The sequence below is a fragment of the Hemicordylus capensis genome, chromosome 5 (genome assembly GCF_027244095.1).
Source record: "Hemicordylus capensis ecotype Gifberg chromosome 5, rHemCap1.1.pri, whole genome shotgun sequence".
Lineage (NCBI taxonomy): Eukaryota > Metazoa > Chordata > Lepidosauria > Squamata > Cordylidae > Hemicordylus > Hemicordylus capensis.
Window position 1 is genome coordinate 129,273,686 of NC_069661.1, and position 16,460 is coordinate 129,290,145.

The window sequence follows — 16,460 nt, forward strand, 5'->3', positions numbered from 1 at the left end:
TAACAATCAAGTTGTTTTATCACTGGAAAAACAAAATCTGAACACATGGCTGGAATCAGAAGATGTACAGAGAGTGTGTTTATAACAAACATCAGCATTAAACTCTTTCATAGGCACAGGATCGTTTCCATTAAAATCCAATTTAAGCGCCAATGAAAAATTGGATGAAAGCCTTCAGCCTTACTGCTAATAAAGATTCATGCAGTGCCAGATGAAACTGAAAAGTCAGAGCTTAAGAAACTCTGTTATTGATCTGGGCACCCTCCAGTGCAAATGTATACACAGGAAAGGATAGTGCAGGATCTCTTTGGGGCTCTCCACCCCCTCCCTACTTGATCCTTAGTCACACACATCACCCATTATTTACAAGTGCAGGCCTGTGCATACCTCGCAAATAAGTATACAGCCAGCCCTTTCCTACCCTGGGCCTACAACCTACAAGCTGCTGATGCTCCATAGACGTTGTATGTTTGTGGGAGGCACACATGGAGCACATGTTGCAAACAACAACAGGTGGTGTGCGTGGCCAAGAGCCATGCAGGAAGGGAAGAAGGCTCCACTGAACCCTAGTCTGGCTCATGCATCTACAGTACCTTTGGAATCTGGACTGCATTGCAAATATGTCAGACAATTGTACTTTCATCATGAAAGCTCTATTCCAGATGTGGTCCTTCCTCAGATGGTCAAGAGAATGGCAAGTTAAATGTTTTATGGACCATCGGGGCAACCATATTGAATGATACATCACCCTAATAATTAAGCATTCTGTCTCCAGCAGTAGCAGATCCCGCACTCCTGTGCTGGGTGTGGGGAAAGCTTGGTTGGCCAGGGCAAGCAGATGTGTTATTCTAATCCCACAAAAGTCCTCCCAGTTCCTGCTAGAGAACAGTATTGTGTTCTGGCACATTCGTTTGTCTAGCCTTTCCTAAAAGGTTCGCAACATTAACAATTCTATACTTCTAGATATTCTAGTCAACCAAATCTATTTTGCAGCTCACAAAACATTCCTTTCCCCCCTCTCTACACCACTATTAACTGTTTCTGATCATGACCTTGTTAACTGGAGAGTAGTCAAAACAAACGGCACATCATGTGCTTACAGGTCACCTGCTGTATCTGCCCAGTAGTGGATGGGAGTATCTGAGGCAGCAGGATTCTCTTGTGCTGAGATGACTGGGCCACCTATCAAATATAACCCATACAAAAGAAGACTCCTGGGTTTAGCCATATCTGTGGTGCTGAGCTCAACAGCCCGACATTTTTACAGAAAGTAAAGATTTTTCTCCTCTTCCTTCTGTTCTCAGTTTGTCAGCTTTCAACTTCTCTTTGCTCTGAAAAATCAAGGACAGAACAATGTTATTGGGGGGGGGGGAGTTTTATTCCAGAGACGTAACTGATGACATAACAGTCCCAGAACTTCTCATTTAAATGGTAGCTCTTGTGGCGGGGGCTGGATCAAGGGTGCCGACTAAACTGAGACCACAGAAATGGAATCTATACCAGGGGAAGAGGGTGAGGAAAGCCAACTTAAATGGACCATGGAGAGTTCCATGGACTCGCAATGTCAACTCTTTCCAGAAGCTGGGCTTGGAGAAGCATGAGGCTAGATACTGGACCCCACAGCGAAAAACAATAGCTATAGATTACCCAGGCTCTGAGTAGCCCCTGGGAGTCCTTGAAGTAACCGTAGGGGTACTAGCATCTCCTGTTGGGAGCCCCTGGCTTAACAGTAATAGAAAAACAGAAGTAGACAAGTTCCTTAAGCTCTAATTAAATGATATTTGGAGAATGCTGTACAAATGTTCTCAGGTCAAATGTACACCAAGAAAGACCCATTCCCTCCCTGCATCTGTCAGTGGGATATAGCAGAGCCACAGGGTTGCTTCAGACTTCACCATACATGAGCATAACAGCAAAGAAGAAATTACACAAAGACAATACACCTCCTTGCTTGTATCTCAGAGAGTCCCAGATATACCTCTCCACAACCCCCTGGAGCTGGGTTTCTTAGTCCAACTCTATTAAAGCCACCCTGCCTCTTGTGACTCTCCCATGTAGATACATAGATGGATTCCCCCCCCCCCATTCTTTCCCCCCACCCACTGGATCATTTTTCTCTTTCTGAAGAAAAGTGATCTAATGAGGGGAAGATTTAAAAAACAAACCAACCCTCATATGCTCCAAGGCCGGGAGTGGCTCTGTGATTCCAGATCAACCTGGAACCTATCTGGTCCAGAAATGCTTCTGCCCTCACCAGATCTATCGATTCAGCTTGGACTCTAGAGACGATGGAATTCTTCCTCATCTCTAGTTCAAACTCCTTCACATAAAGTATGCTAACAATCTCAGAATAGTTCTACAGTGTAGGCCGGAACAATAATCTCAATACAGAAAATGGAAGGAAAAAAGAGTGCTGAGGCTGAGAGACAGTAGCTTACCAAAAGTCACATAAGTTCAAGGGTAAGGACCGATTTGAGGCTGGGACTCCATAGCTCATATTCTTAGCCACTACACCACATCAGATCTTTGGCAAGGTGGCTGATACGTACCACTTATGCACTCTCCGATGAGCAACAAGATAAGCATTGCGACTGAAGCTTTTCCCACACTGCAGACACTTAAAAGGCTTCTCACCAGTATGGGTTCTCTGGTGTCTGATCAGGGTGGACTTGTCACTGAAGCTGGTCCTGCATTCGGAGCACTCATACGGTTTCTCACCTGTATGTGTCCGGCGATGCTGGATGAGGTGTGACCCCTGACTGAAGCTTTTTCCACACACTGAGCACATGTAAGGCTTCTCTCCTGTGTGGGTCCGGCGGTGGATAGAGAGCTTGGAGCTCTCGCTGAAACATTTACCACAGTCAAGACATTTGTAGGGTTTCTCACCTGTGTGCAGTCTCTGGTGAGCCACAAGGTTTGAGCTATCACTGAAACGTTTCCCACAATCTGGGCACCTGTACGGTTTCCGTCCCATGTGGCAGTTGGCATGCCGGAGGAGGCCCGAATTTTGGTAAAAATGTCTTCCACATTTGCCACACACGTAAGGCCTCTCCCCTGTGTGGTTGCGCTGATGCTGGATGAGGTGAGTGCTCTGGTTAAAGGTTTTTCCACAGTCTTGACACTTATATGGTCTTTCTCCTGTGTGGATCCGTCGGTGCTGAATGAGATGGGAGTGCCGGCTGAAGCTCTTCCCACAGTCCCCGCACATATATGGCTTCTCTCCTGTGTGGATCCTTTGATGTCTGACTAGGTCTGAGCTCCTATTGAAGCTCTGGCCACATTCAACACAAATGTACGGTTTTTCCCCTGCAAGAATGTTTTGGTGAACAATGGTGACCTTCCGTTTCCTGAAGTCTCTTTCGCAATGCGTGGTCTTCTCTTGCCCCTCTTCTGAAGAATCTACATCCTGGCTCTCACACACCATTTCTGAGGCAAGATTTCGAGATGCATCCATGGCAAACAATTCACAGAACATGTCGTGACCTTTGGAATTCTCAGGACCTCCTTGCAGGAAGATGGCGTCATTGTCACTCATATTTCCATTACCTGCCGGAATAAAACAGTTATCCATGCATATCACTGCCCACTGCTCTGGCAGAGTGCCCCCTTCCCACAATATTCCTCCCTATAGTCACTATCTGACTGTAATCTTTGTACTAATTTTCCACTTCACCCCTGCTGACAAACTTAGCATGACAATTTTTTTTATTTTAAAGTATAAATGGCCACCACAACGCCAGAGAATTCCTTAGAGTTCTGCGCTGCTGGAATGCTTAGATGTAAAATTTCTGAAAATCTCAAAAGTTGTGGGGAAAAACAGACCCAGAAATTAAAATACATGCAATAATTTTATCAGTTAGAATGCATTCTAACATGTTGCATTCTAACATTCTAACATTAAAAAAAAATGTATAGCTTAGCACAAAATATGTATTGCTTGATATACAGGTGAAACTCAGAAAATTAGAATATCGTGCAAAAGTCCATTAATTTCAGTAATGCAAATTAAAAGGTGAAACTGATATATGAGACAGACGCATTACATGCAAAGCGAGATAAGTCAAGCCTTAATTTGTTATAATTGTGATGATCATGGCGTACAGCTCATGAAAACCCCAAATCCACAATCTCAGAAAATTAGAATATTACATGGAATCAAGAAGACAAGGATTGAAGAATAGAACAATATCGGACCTCTGAAAAGTATAAGCATGCATATGTATTCAGTACTTGGTTTGGGCCCCTTTTGCAGCAATTACTGCCTCAATGCGGCGTGGCATGGATGCTATCAGCCTGTGGCACTGATGAGGTATTATGGAAGACCAGGATGCTTCATTAGCGGCCTTCAGCAATTCTGCATTGTTTGGTCTCATGTCTCTCATCCTTCTCTTGGCAATGCCCCATAGATTCTCTATGGGGTCAGGTCAGGCGGGTTTGCTGGCCAATCAAGCACAGCACACTGTATACTTTTCAGAGGTCCGATGTTGTTCTATTTCTTCAATCCTTGTCTTATTGGTTCCATGTAATATTCTAATTTTCTGAGATTGTGGATTTGGGGTTTTCATGAGCTGTACGCCATGATCATCACAATTATAACAAATTAAGGCTTGACTTATCTCAGTTTGCATGTAATGCGTCTGTCTCATATATCAGTTTCACCTTTTAATTTGCATTACTGAAATTAATGGACTTTTGCACGATATTCTAATTTTCCGAGTTTCACCTGTATTTATGAAAGTTGAGAGTATAGCTTCCTTAGTTTTTATTCAAAGCAACACATATGCCTAGTGTTAGAGACAGAGCAGCAAGCTGCTACACCCGAATGCACCTAAGCAGATCTCAGTTTTCCCATTAGGGAAAATAAGGGTGTGAGGGGCAAAATAAAAGTAAAATAAGTATTTAGTAAAGTAAAAGCTGAAAGACACACAAACAAAAACAATCAAGGTTATAATAAACAAAGGGAAGTTTTTACTATCTGGACTTTGAAAGAATCTCTTCTCCTTACTGACAATATAATCCAGAAAACAGAAGAAACAATACAAAAACCTGCCAACATCTTTTTATCAGAGCCGATAGTGGAATGAGAGCACACACCACATGCAACAATCCCTCTTTCCAATTGCTTCCAATGCTCTGGAAAAACAAAAACAAAACTAGTATCTGCTTCTAGTCTTATATCACAGTATTAAAAATAATCAGGGGGATTTCCAGATGGGGCTTTTAGCTTGGAATGGAGGTTGTGCATTCGAACGTCAGCTGGATTTGTGCCAAAGTCCATGTGAGATTTTGGGGAGCATTCTCGCATGATTCGGGTTTTTCACTAAGAGCCTAGTCGTGGTGTGCATGAAACTGGCGCCTGCCAGTTTGAAGTGGGGGGATATCTTTAACGACGGGGGAGGGTGTTCTTACCCCTCCTGCTGCATTTCTCCTGCCAGCGCTGTCTTTTAAAATGGACCGGTGGGGTGGAAGCATACCTCTTTGCTGCCTCGGTGCCTCCTTGGACCAGTAGTGGCCGGAAGTGCCACTGTTTGCATCATTTAGTCTCACTGTTTGTGTGTCTGGGGTTTTTTTTTTGACAAATTCGATCTCGCAGTAAACCCACAGTAAAGCCTATTCTCTAGGAAAGCTCCAGCAAATCTGGATCTTGAATAACTAACTCTTTAATAGAGTATCATCATCAGGCATAAACTAATTTACTGCCTTTACTACCATCATTTAAATAATATATACTTGAAAATACTACCATCAAGTTTCTTTCTCTAATCAGAAGGAGAGAGAAAATGCTGAAAGATTCAGTTCTGAACTTTCTTTTCTTTTTTTTTATCTCCAGGACTTCAGGGAACTAAAGATTTGCACAGAATGAAGTTTCTCTGCTCTTTCTTATTAGCTTGTTTCTTAATTTGGTGCATACATTCCCAAACATGCCACTATCTTTCACCTGTTGTAGAAGACGGAGATACCTGAAACAGGTGAAAGAATCTGAGAGTTGCACAGTACACAGGGACTGCAATTGCTTAATACTGTAGATTTTCTTAAGTAATTATTAGAAAACAAAATAGAGGAGTAAAGGACAACCAAGACAATGTTTTGAAATTTACTCTTAACAACACTTCATTCATCATTCAGACAAAATTGATCTTGAGAGGGTTTCCCCTAATTCTTCTGTTGGAAAAGCTAGAAAGAAAGATTTTGAAGAAACTTTTCATCATTTGCAACCCACCCCCCACCCCAGTTGATCCAGGCCTTCCCGGTTCTAGGAATAACTCTGAAGTAATAGACTCCATTGTCTTTTACAGAAATGCAATTTATTGGAAGCAACTTTGCCAAGACTCCAGCTGCTATAGATGTTGCTGCCTGAAAACTGTACCATTCCCTTACACTCCTAACTGGAGCACTATTGGACTATTGTCACATGCAGAAGAGTTATACTTCATCCAGTTAACCTGGCATCTATGAAAACCTGGGCTAGCAAAATTCACAGTGCATTCTGTGCTATAATAACACATTGGTTATGGCCACTGGATTAGATAGCTTTAAAGTGAGATTCGACAAATTAATGGAGAATAAATCCATTAGACGTGGTTAGCCATGATAATTACACTCCAGGTTCAGAAACAGCATGCTCCTGAATCACAATCGTGGAACAAACAGCAGGGGGCTGTTGTGAGGCTTTTGGGTCACCTGGCTGACCACAGTTGGAAACTGCATGCTAGCTGGATTCTTGATTAGATCCAACAAGACTGCTTTTATACTGTAGGAGCATCTGGCACATATCAGAACAGGCTTACAGGATCAGTCCAAGGATACATGTAGTCCAGCATTGCTCCCAACAGCAATGCGCCAGATGCTTTTAGGAAGCTCACATGCAGCATATGATGGAGACAGCCACAACACCACGTGACTCTTCTGAACACAAAGATACCGTTTAACTGTCATGACTAATAACTATTGCTAGGTCTGTCTGTGACTATTTCTAATCCCTTCAAAAAGCCAAGCAAGTGGTCAGTGCTACATCTGGGCATGAATTAAGGACATAGGCAGCTGCCATATACTGAGTCAGACCATTGGTCCATCTAGATCAGTATTGTCTTCACAGATTGGCAGCGGCTTCTCCAAGGTTGCAGGCAGGAATCTCTCTCAGCCCTATCTTGGAGAAACCAGGGAGGGAACTTGGAACCTTCTGCTCTTCCCAGAGTGGCTCCACCCCCTGAGGAGAATATCTTGCAGTGCTCAAACATCAAGTCTCCCATTCAAATGCAATCAGGGCAGACCTTGCTTAGCTAAGGGGGCAAGTCATAATTGCTACCACAAGACCAGCTGAGATGGAGGGAACTTGGATTCTATATGCTCTTCCTAGAGTGGCTCCATCCCCTGAGGGGAAGATCTTCCAGTGCTTTGGCTTTTTAAAAGCCAAATTCTGGGTTACGGCCCCTATTTCACATGAGTATACCCCTCAGGTTCTGGCAACAGTGGCTCACACTTCTAGTCTCCCTTTCATATGCAACCAGGACAGACCCTGCTTAGCTAAGGGGACAAGTCATGCTTGCTACCACACGACCAGCTCTCCTCCTTGAGTTAGGTGCATTACATAAAGAAGGACTTCCTTAACCTACCACCAATCAATTTCTTTGGCTGACCCCAAGTGCTAGTGCTGTAAGAGAAGAAAAAAATCTGACCAGATGCAATGGGCAATGTCTACAGTCAGATGCACATTTCGCATACAACAGGCTCACTTTGAAGACTGAGGGGAAGAATTCCCTGCTCTAGAAATCCAGCTGCCCCAGATTCTGTGATGTACAGTGGCTAGAGTGCTGTACTTGGATATGGAAAATGTAAATTAAAATCATCACTGGGTAGCTCTTGGAATGCCAATTTATTTTAATTTAAACTAATTTAGAAGGTTCTTGTTGATCCTAAAACACCACTTTAAGAGTCTACAAATGTAATTAACATTATCAACAATAGGTAAAGTCACCAACCTTTAGTCTGGCCCTTATGTTTTTAATATCAGTTTGATCTGCAGCAATTACTAGGCAATAACATTTAATTCCCTTGCCATTAACTTACTAATTTCTGCATATCAAGCTGTCCTTAAATTCATATAAGAGCTGGTTCAAAAATCGATGTCCCTAATAAGAGCAGCAGCTTTCAGCTGCATATTTAAAGAACAGAGACACATCCTAATCCAATGCATGACTCAGAAGAACCCCACCAGCTAAAGTGTGTTACAAGAAGGGCCTTCTTTGACTATAAAAGCAACTCCAGTCACATAAATGCAGGAGAGACATAATGGCCAGCTACTCCCAAGTTTGCAAAGGACTAGGCCTTCAAAGAGATAGGAATAGGGAAGCAAAAACAGGGAGAATATGTATCTGTGAAAAGGCAGGTGCATAAGAAAGTAGGAGAATCAGTGGGGCAGCAGTGAATTCTGGCTACAAGCAGCTCTTCTTGCATTTTTCCAACAGCAACAGAATGAAATCACTAGGCATATTAGCAATTTACCAGAAAGGATTCCTACACTAAGCAGCGTTCCACAGCTTTGTCCCCATTGTTACCGCATCGATCTCGTTCTTAACCAATTCACTGAAGTGTCCCCTTTCCCAGGGACCTGCTCCCCCACCCCCTTCACGGGGGACTCTAGATCACCTGATAACCCTGGATTTCCAAGGCTGCGATCCTCTGCACTGTTGTACGTCCCACTTGCTTCCGAGTGCATATGCTGTAAAGCGTCCTTTGAAGCTGCAGCTATGAGATGAACATAAAAGATCCTCATTCCTTCCCCACCCCGCATATGTTATCCGCTCCCTCGCTCGGCCCCTCTACAAACCTTTAATCTGCAGTAGCTGACCAGCAAGGAAGCAATTGCTTGCTGTTTGGTGGTGCTTGTTCGCTTGCTCTCCCTCCCCAGCCCCTGTCACCTCCTATTAATCAGATTCACTCATCCCTGACTCACCTCTTCCCCTGGCAGCCTAGCAGGTTGGCTTACTCCCTTGTGCCAGCTTGCAAGAGGCAGGAGGCGAGGAAGGAATCTGCATGGGATGTAGAGTCCCTGCCTCTTTGGATTAGGGAGGTACCTGCATTGCAAAGGCGACAAGAGGAGATCACCGGGCTAGACAAACGAGGAGAGGGATGCTGGGAGTAGGAAGTCTCCTTATTCGCTCAGTCCGCCGAGCCCTACCTACCTTGTCCACCTCTGCGGGCAAATAGTTCCTGCTTCTCCGTCTAGAATTGCTCTATGGTTGTAACCCTTTGTATCCCCATAGCATGGGGCGAGGGGTGGAGAAGGAAAGGCAAAAACTCCAAGATCTAAAAGGCGCTAAATAATTGGGAATATTGGAAGCTGGCGCAGTGGGGAAGCAACCTGCCTAGAGAACAGGCGGCTGTTGGTTCGAATCCCGACTGTGTTTCCCAGAATATGGGAAACTCCTACATCAGCAGCAGCGATATAGGAAGGTGCTGAAAGGCGTCATCTCACACTGCGCGGGAGGAGGCCATTGTAAACTCCTCCTGCATTCTACCAAGGAAACCTCATGGCTCTGTGGTAGCCAGGAGTAGACACTGACTCGACAGCACAATCTCAAATAATTGGGAAGAGTCAAGGAGACACAAAATCATAGATTTACAAGAAAGTGTATTTGTGTAGGATTTGACTAATTTTTATTTTTAAAGGCTGAAAGGAAAGGATTTCGGGTGAAATCATGAGATGTGAGTTGTAATGTCTTAAATGGAATTCTTATTATTTACAAGCACAAACACATCCCACTAAAGTGATGTACAACAACAATAATTAATAATACGAAGAAGATTCCAGTCAGGTAGCAAAGACAAAAACGTCTAATAGATTCATTGAGGCATATACTTTTTGTTTAAAAATTTCTCTCTCTCGTTAAAAGCATTTATTAGGGTCAAATGATGCAAAGATGCAATGATGTTACATAATATGTTAGTGTTCAAAGCATTCAAAATACACCATTTATTTATTTATTTATTTAATTCGATTTCTATACCATCCTTCCCAAAATGGCTCAGGGCGGTTTACACAGAGAAATAATAAATAAATAAGATGGATCCCTGTCCCCAAAGGGCTCACAATCTAAAAAGAAACATAAGGCAGACACCAGCAACAGTCACTGGAGGTACTGTGCTGGGGGTGGATAGGGCCAGATACTCTCAGTAGGTTTTACAATAATCCTGCAGGATGAATTATTATGAAATAATAATAAATACTCATTTTTTAGTCTTTGAAATGTGCAGATCCTGCTTTCATGGTGACTCTGGGATCATTTGCTGAACAACTGACTGTCATGTTCAAATAAGTCCTTTATATCTGATTCAGCCTTCCCACACCTCCTCTTATCTTTGTATCTGTCCTAGGTAATTTTTGAAAGTTATTGATGCTATCTATTGATGTGCTCCACATCTGAAGACCAGGACAAACTGGTAAAGGCTTTTTTAAAACTGGAAGAGACCTGCTCCCAGCTGAGACTTTTATCTTTCGCAGACTGTAAAATGCTTATCAGGAGGGGAAGACAACAAAAAGATGAATATAGTCACATTCATCTCATGACTGGCTGGGAAGCCCTTATTAGCATAAGAGAAAGACTAGGCTCAAATTCATCTTCCTTGCATCTAGTGAGAATATTTTGTGTGGAGGAGCAGTCTGTCCTGCAAGCTCTCACTCATTTTATAAAGGCTACTTACTGTTTCAAGTGGGATATGCATTCATTCAAGAATCAAGCAGGAGTATACAACAACATTCCTTTACTAGAGGAGTCAGATCCAACATCTGAGACCCTCCTGCTCCTACTCCATGCTGCAATAACAAACTTTTAGTAACGGCTCCCTTTATCTGTACCTTCCTCTGTGTTACTGTGTAATTGTTCCTGACTGCTGCCCTACATCCCCTATTTAGTTCCCCATACATTGATACAGGTACCGCTCCAACCTCGATGTATCACAGAGCTATACATGAATCTATCTTTACTGTAAGAAGTGGTACTGCATAACTTTAAAAGAGGGGTTGTGATTGGCTGTTCAATTACATCTCACTCACCAATCAAAAACTGGGACAGGGTTCTACCTACCAATCAGAGAAGAGCATGATTTTAGCATGTCATTACAGTAGTATGGTTAAATCCTTTGTTTAGGCAATAGGCCCAAGTGTTTGGTAAGAACTATTTATGGTAGTCACTCTTTGCCTGGGCAGGGGATGGGTCAGCATGTTTCATCCAGCTTCATAAAACACAAATCTCATACCAGTTCATCTCCTAACCTGATCCACTGGGTAAGCACATGCATAAGCTTATATCTGAATTTCTTGGCATTCCTAGCTTCCCAAACCTCTACTAAAATCTGACAGACTTTCTAAGCCCTCCACAATGCAGTGTTTTCTCTTCTCTCTGGCAGTCAATGATTTGTTTTAATGACAATACTTTGATATTATTTATAATTTTATAAAATGTGAAAAAGGTGAAAACTGTTTCTAAAACAGATAAATAGAGAGGTTGCTAGAAATACAAAGGCTGGCAAAACATTTCTAAAATATATTTCCTATCTTAAATCTTGTATCTGTAATTTGCTCTTTTCAGAAAATACATAAACATTCCTTTTTCAATTTGTTATATCTGCCGGATAATGTCACACTGTCCTGCAAACACTTACAATTTTCTAGTGTGGAAGAGACCACATCCTCAGTAGGGAAGTTTGCATTTTTCTCAACCAATTCTTCCACAATTTTTTTAAAAACTAAAAATGACTGAGAACAATTGTTCCCAATCAGAACAATAGCAAAATAAGAACAATCCATCAAATCATCCAGGTTTGAGAGCTACATTTCTAGGGATTATTGTTTGAAGTTTAAATGTCAGCTTCCTATTATCTACCGTCCTAATCATATCCACAGTTTCAAAAGTGAAGGAAGAAAAATAGTGTCACAGCTGAAAGCACCTGAAGAATCTATCTGGTTTTGATTTTATATATGTATTATGTACTTTGGCAAATACTTTTGGCAGAATGAAAGGAAGCCATGATGAAATCTGCTGAAACTCTATCCTGTGATCACTGGAAGTTCTCCATGTGGTTTCTGATCCTTCACTACATTATGCCCTCAAAATATTTTGTAACTGTGAGGTCTAGAAATAAAAGTTTTAAAGAAAAAGGGAAAAAAGAACGTTAAATTTGAAGTTCTCAAAGCCCCAGATTTCAGACTGATTTCCAGTTAAATATAAACATGTAGCATATACAGTGTGGATTATGACTCTAATATTAAATTTGTTTGCTTTTCTGTCTGCCTAGGGTTTGCATGCTACTAAGCGAGAGACCTCAACTTCCTCTACAGTCTCTCCTTCTTCAGCAGGTGGCAATGGTGTTCCCACCAGCCCATCTCCTGTGCCTGCAAAGCGGAACTGTTGTTCAGCAGTAGACATCTCCCCAGACCACATGGCCCTGACAGAGCGCTGGATTGATAAGGAAGGGTTCAAATTCCATGTACACCAAAAAAATGGTGTCAGAATCTGTGACAACTTCCTTTTGGGAAACTGCCCCCAAGGAGAGAGTTGTCCTCTCCACCACACTCGCTACCCATATCACTGGCAGCTAAAGCAGAAAGAAAGTCGAGTATGGCAAAGTGTGAGTGACTTGGCACAGCAGCACCTGGAGAAGCTCTACACTGATATTACCAGAGTGCACACTACCCTGGTAGATAAGTAAGTAACAACAAAACTCCATTCTCTTGCCTTAAGCAGACACTTGTTTGGGGCCTTTAGCTATGGGGACCCCATGCTTCTGTAAAGTTGGCCTTTCTAATTAAAGATTAGGAGCTGGACATTTATTTTCATTGTTCATTTTTATCCTGCTCTTCCAAAGAACTCAGGGTCCTTCCTCCCTTTCTATCCTCACAATAACCCTGTGAGATGTTTTAGGCTGAGACAGTGACTCTATTCAGACATTACGTTGTACCTGCATTCAGATGTCTCTACACTGGTATATTTTGTGTGAAGGTTGGCAGGTTTGGCTTTTTTAAAGCCAAACTTTGGGTTACGGCCCATTTGGCCCACGAGTATACCCCTTAGGTTTTTGCAACCAATTTGTACTTATTTATTTATTACATTTATAGATCACCTAACACCCAAGTCTCAAGGTGAGACTTAAAACAATAAATAAAGCTCAATAAAAGCAATTAAAACAATTTTAAAAGCATAAATTTTTTTAAACAAAAACATCTTAAGTTTTAGCAAAAGGCCTGAGAAAACAGATATGTCTTAGGTGATTTTTTAGAGGTAACCTTAGATGGAGAAGCTCTTATACTGACAGGGAGCATATTCCAAAGCTCTGGGGCAGCCACAGAGAAGGCTTGGTCCCATGTCGCCACCAAATGAGAAAATGGCAGCTGTAACTGAACCTCCCCATGTGATCTCAGTAAGCAATGGTGTTCATGACAAAGATGGCACACTCTTAAATACCCTTGACCCAAGCTACTGAGGGCTTTATATGTAATCAGCAGTTTGTATTTTGCTTGGGAAAGTATTGGCAGCCAGTGCAGTTCTTTTAAAACTGTTGTTATATGGTCTCTCTGGGATACTCTAGAGACCGATCTGGCTGCTGTATTCTACACCAGTTGCAATTTCTGAACTACATACAAAGGCAGCCCCATGTATAGTGCATTACAGAAGTCTAGTCTGCACGTTAAAGCATATATACTACTGTTTTGAGGTTGTTTACCTCCAGAAATGGGTATTGCTGGCGTATCAGCCAAAGCTGATAGACTCTTGGCTGCTGCCTCAGTCTGAGGAACCAGAGAGCGTTTAGGGTCTGGGGATTATTCCCAAACTATGTACCTGTTCTTTCTGAGGGAGTGTAACCCTGTCCAGAACAGGCAGATCTAAACCATCTCCTAAGTCCTGACCGCCCACAATCAGTATCTCCGTCTTATCTGGATACAGTCTCAGCTTGTTATCCTTCATCCTTGCCCATTATCGCTTCTAGGCAGAAATTTTGGCAAGTTATGCAATTTCCTGATGAAGTTGATATGGAGAAATAGATTTGAGTGTTGTCAGCATATTGGTAACACCTTGCACCAAACCCCCTGATTATCTCTCCCAGTGGTTTCACGTAGATGTTAAAAAGCACTGGAGACAGTATGGAGCCTTGCGGGCCTCCATACGTTAGCTCTTGCTATGAAGAGCAGCAGTCTCCAAATGACACCATCTGGAATTAACCAGAGAGATAGGAACAGAACCACTGTAATACAGTGCCGCTCAATCCCAACTCCCCCATGCCTTCCAGAAAGATACCATGGTCAATGGTATTGAAAGCCATCGAGAGATCCAAACAGAATCACACTCCATCTGTCATTACCTAATTGGAGATTTGCCACCAGGCCAGCCAAGGCAGTCTTAACCTCATGGCCCACTCAGAATTTTGGAATGGGTATATATAATCAGTTTCCTCTAGAGCTGAGAAGCCACAACCCTGTCAATCACCTTGCCCAAACATAGGAGATTAGAGACAGACTATAATTGCCTAACTCTGAGAGGTCCAATGTAGGTTTTTTTCAAATATGGTCTAATAATAGCTTTAAGATAAGGAAGCCTCCTGCCCTCCCTCAGAGAAGCATTTATGATGTTTACCAGACCCTCTGTAATAATCTGATTGTTGGATATAATAAGTCAAGTTGGGCAAGGGTCAAGATAACAGGTGATAGGATGCACTGTCCAAAGCAACATGTCCACATCCTCAGGAGTCACAAGCTGAAAGTTAACCTTGTCTGATCCCATAAGAGGAGTTGCTGGATACCTCCATAACAGACTGTTCCCTAATTATAGAATCCAGTTTGGCCCGAATTCAAGAGATTTTATCCACAAAACAATCATTACGAGAGTCACAATGGGTAACCAGTTGTTCCAAATTTGGATTCAATGGGGAGGGGGTCGTAGTGGCCCCCTCACAATTCTAGGCAACTCCACTGGACATGAACTTACAGATGGGCAGCAAAGAATGGCTTCTTTGCTGCATGTATTGCAAGAGCATAGATTTTCAAATGTGCTCTATGTTGTAACCTGTTGGATTCGAATGGAGTCTTTCTCCATTTACGCTCCAGTCATCTACTTCACTGCTTCAGCTCCCGTAGTTCTTTTGTATACCGGGGCTAATTTAACCATATTTCAGGGCTAATTTTCAAGCAGTTAAGTTTAGGAGTAATTGTGTCTACTGCTCTAGTGAGTTCGTTATTCCAAGTTTGCACCACAGCTTCGACAGAATTGCTGGCAGAGCCAATTCTAAACCCACCCAAGGCTTCTTGGAATCCTATTGGATCCAATAAACTTCTTGGGCAGACCAGCCTAATGGGTCCTTCACCCCTATAGAAGTGGGTTGTGTTTGTAAGTCCTACCTCAACCAGTTGGTGGTCAGTAAATGACAATGGAGAACTCACAGGAGCCCCCACCCACAGAACACCACCCCGATCAGAGTAAAAGAAAGGAGGTGCCCAGGCCAGGGGAGAGCATAACATCGGCCCCATGGAGACCACCTCTGGCCTGTGAGGATTGTTGGGCAGCTTTACTTTACTTTACAACTTTACTTGTGAGACAAACGCTCAGAGGCCAGTACAGAACTTGCTGACTCACACCCAGGAACAGGAACAAATGGGAACAGGCAGGAGAATAGAAACTCCTAGCTAGCCCAACCAGTACTGAGGAAGCTACAGTGCCCCCTCTGGCTGCATAGCAGATTACATACAAACTATACACAGTAAGTTAGGCTGCAGCTGTTATTGATGCGGGCCAATTCCAATCCCAGTCCTGGTAAGAAAAACCATATTCTTATAGACCACAGCCATACCACCTCCCCACCCCTTAACCCCACGCACATCCTGTCACCTGCTCCACGACAGAATATTCTGCCAGGAGAAGCTTGGACCAGACTGGACTGCTAACGTCCCCTGACCAGGTCCCCGTAATGCATACTAGGTCAACTCCTTCATCTACTATCAAATCATGGATGATTCCAATTTGTTTTGGACCGACCTGGCATTATAAAGTAGCAAGATGAGACTCTGTGGGTGATTGGCACTGTTACCCAAGGTCAAAAAGCTGATAGGCCATCAGGAAAGGGAAACAGCTATTAAGTTTCTGATTTCCCTTCCCCTGTAATGGACTGCTAATCTACCTGTTGGAGATGAACTTCTAGTGCATCGACCTTTTGCACCAACTGTCCTAATGACCACTAGGGGCATTGGGAGTAGAGACAGTGAGTCAGGGTCTCCCTATCTGTCCCTACTCTATGACCCCTGAACTGACTCTGCAGCACTTCCTGTGCTGTGTCACAATCCTTCCTTTCCTCCTAGAGAGCAGATGGAAACATCTCTCTCTCTCCTTACCTATCCACTATGTAGTCCTTTAGATTAGAGATAGGTCTTTCCTATCTAAGTGTATTTAACCAATAAATATTTAGTGTTTAGTCAT

General features: G+C 42.8%; 2 protein-coding genes across 15 annotated transcripts in view; one reads left to right on the forward strand and one right to left on the reverse strand.

Annotated features, from left to right (window-relative positions):
* LOC128327936 (zinc finger protein 239-like) lies at positions 1-12,434 on the reverse strand. Of its 11 annotated transcripts, none has more exons than XR_008308897.1 (6): positions 10,702-12,434; positions 8,954-9,074; positions 8,647-8,745; positions 5,095-5,133; positions 2,439-3,546; positions 1-1,331 (listed from the first exon to the last, which is right to left on the reverse strand). XR_008308897.1 is itself a non-coding variant. In XM_053257341.1 (5 exons), the coding sequence occupies exons 2-5, from the start codon at positions 8,714-8,716 to the stop codon at positions 1,309-1,311; spliced, it is 960 nt and encodes a 319-aa protein (XP_053113316.1). In that variant the 5' UTR covers positions 8,717-8,745; positions 8,954-9,176; the 3' UTR covers positions 1-1,308. The 11 variants fall into 11 exon arrangements, 2 of the variants coding, with proteins under 2 accessions (XP_053113316.1, XP_053113315.1); XR_008308896.1 differs by lacking the exon at positions 10,702-12,434 and adding an exon at positions 9,183-9,248; XM_053257341.1 differs by lacking the exon at positions 10,702-12,434 and having other exon boundaries at positions 2,719-3,546; positions 8,954-9,176.
* The window catches only part of LOC128327935 (protein mono-ADP-ribosyltransferase TIPARP-like), a 20,856-nt gene continuing 15,499 nt past the window's right edge, over positions 11,104-16,460 (forward strand). For 2 of the 4 annotated variants that reach the window (XM_053257338.1, XM_053257339.1), the window contains exons 1-2: positions 11,104-11,284; positions 12,295-12,704. In XM_053257338.1, coding sequence (XP_053113313.1) covers positions 11,210-11,284; positions 12,295-12,704 — 485 coding nt within the window. In that variant the 5' untranslated portion in view covers positions 11,104-11,209. The remainder of the gene's footprint in view (positions 11,285-12,294; positions 12,705-16,460) is intronic. The other 2 variants (XR_008308893.1, XR_008308894.1) reach the window with 1 other exon arrangement.

Coding starts and splice junctions, on each gene's coding strand:
- LOC128327936 (XM_053257340.1), bottom strand. CDS start 8,716: ATGCACTCGGAAGCAAGTGGGACGTACAACAGTGCAGAGGATCGCAGC. Junction 5,134..8,646: donor TGGAAATCCAGGGTTATCAG/GTGATCTAGAGT, acceptor TTGTTTTTCCAG/AGCATTGGAAGCAATTGGAA. Junction 3,547..5,094: donor AAGAGGGATTGTTGCATGTG/GTGTGTGCTCTC, acceptor TTATTCCGGCAG/GTAATGGAAATATGAGTGAC.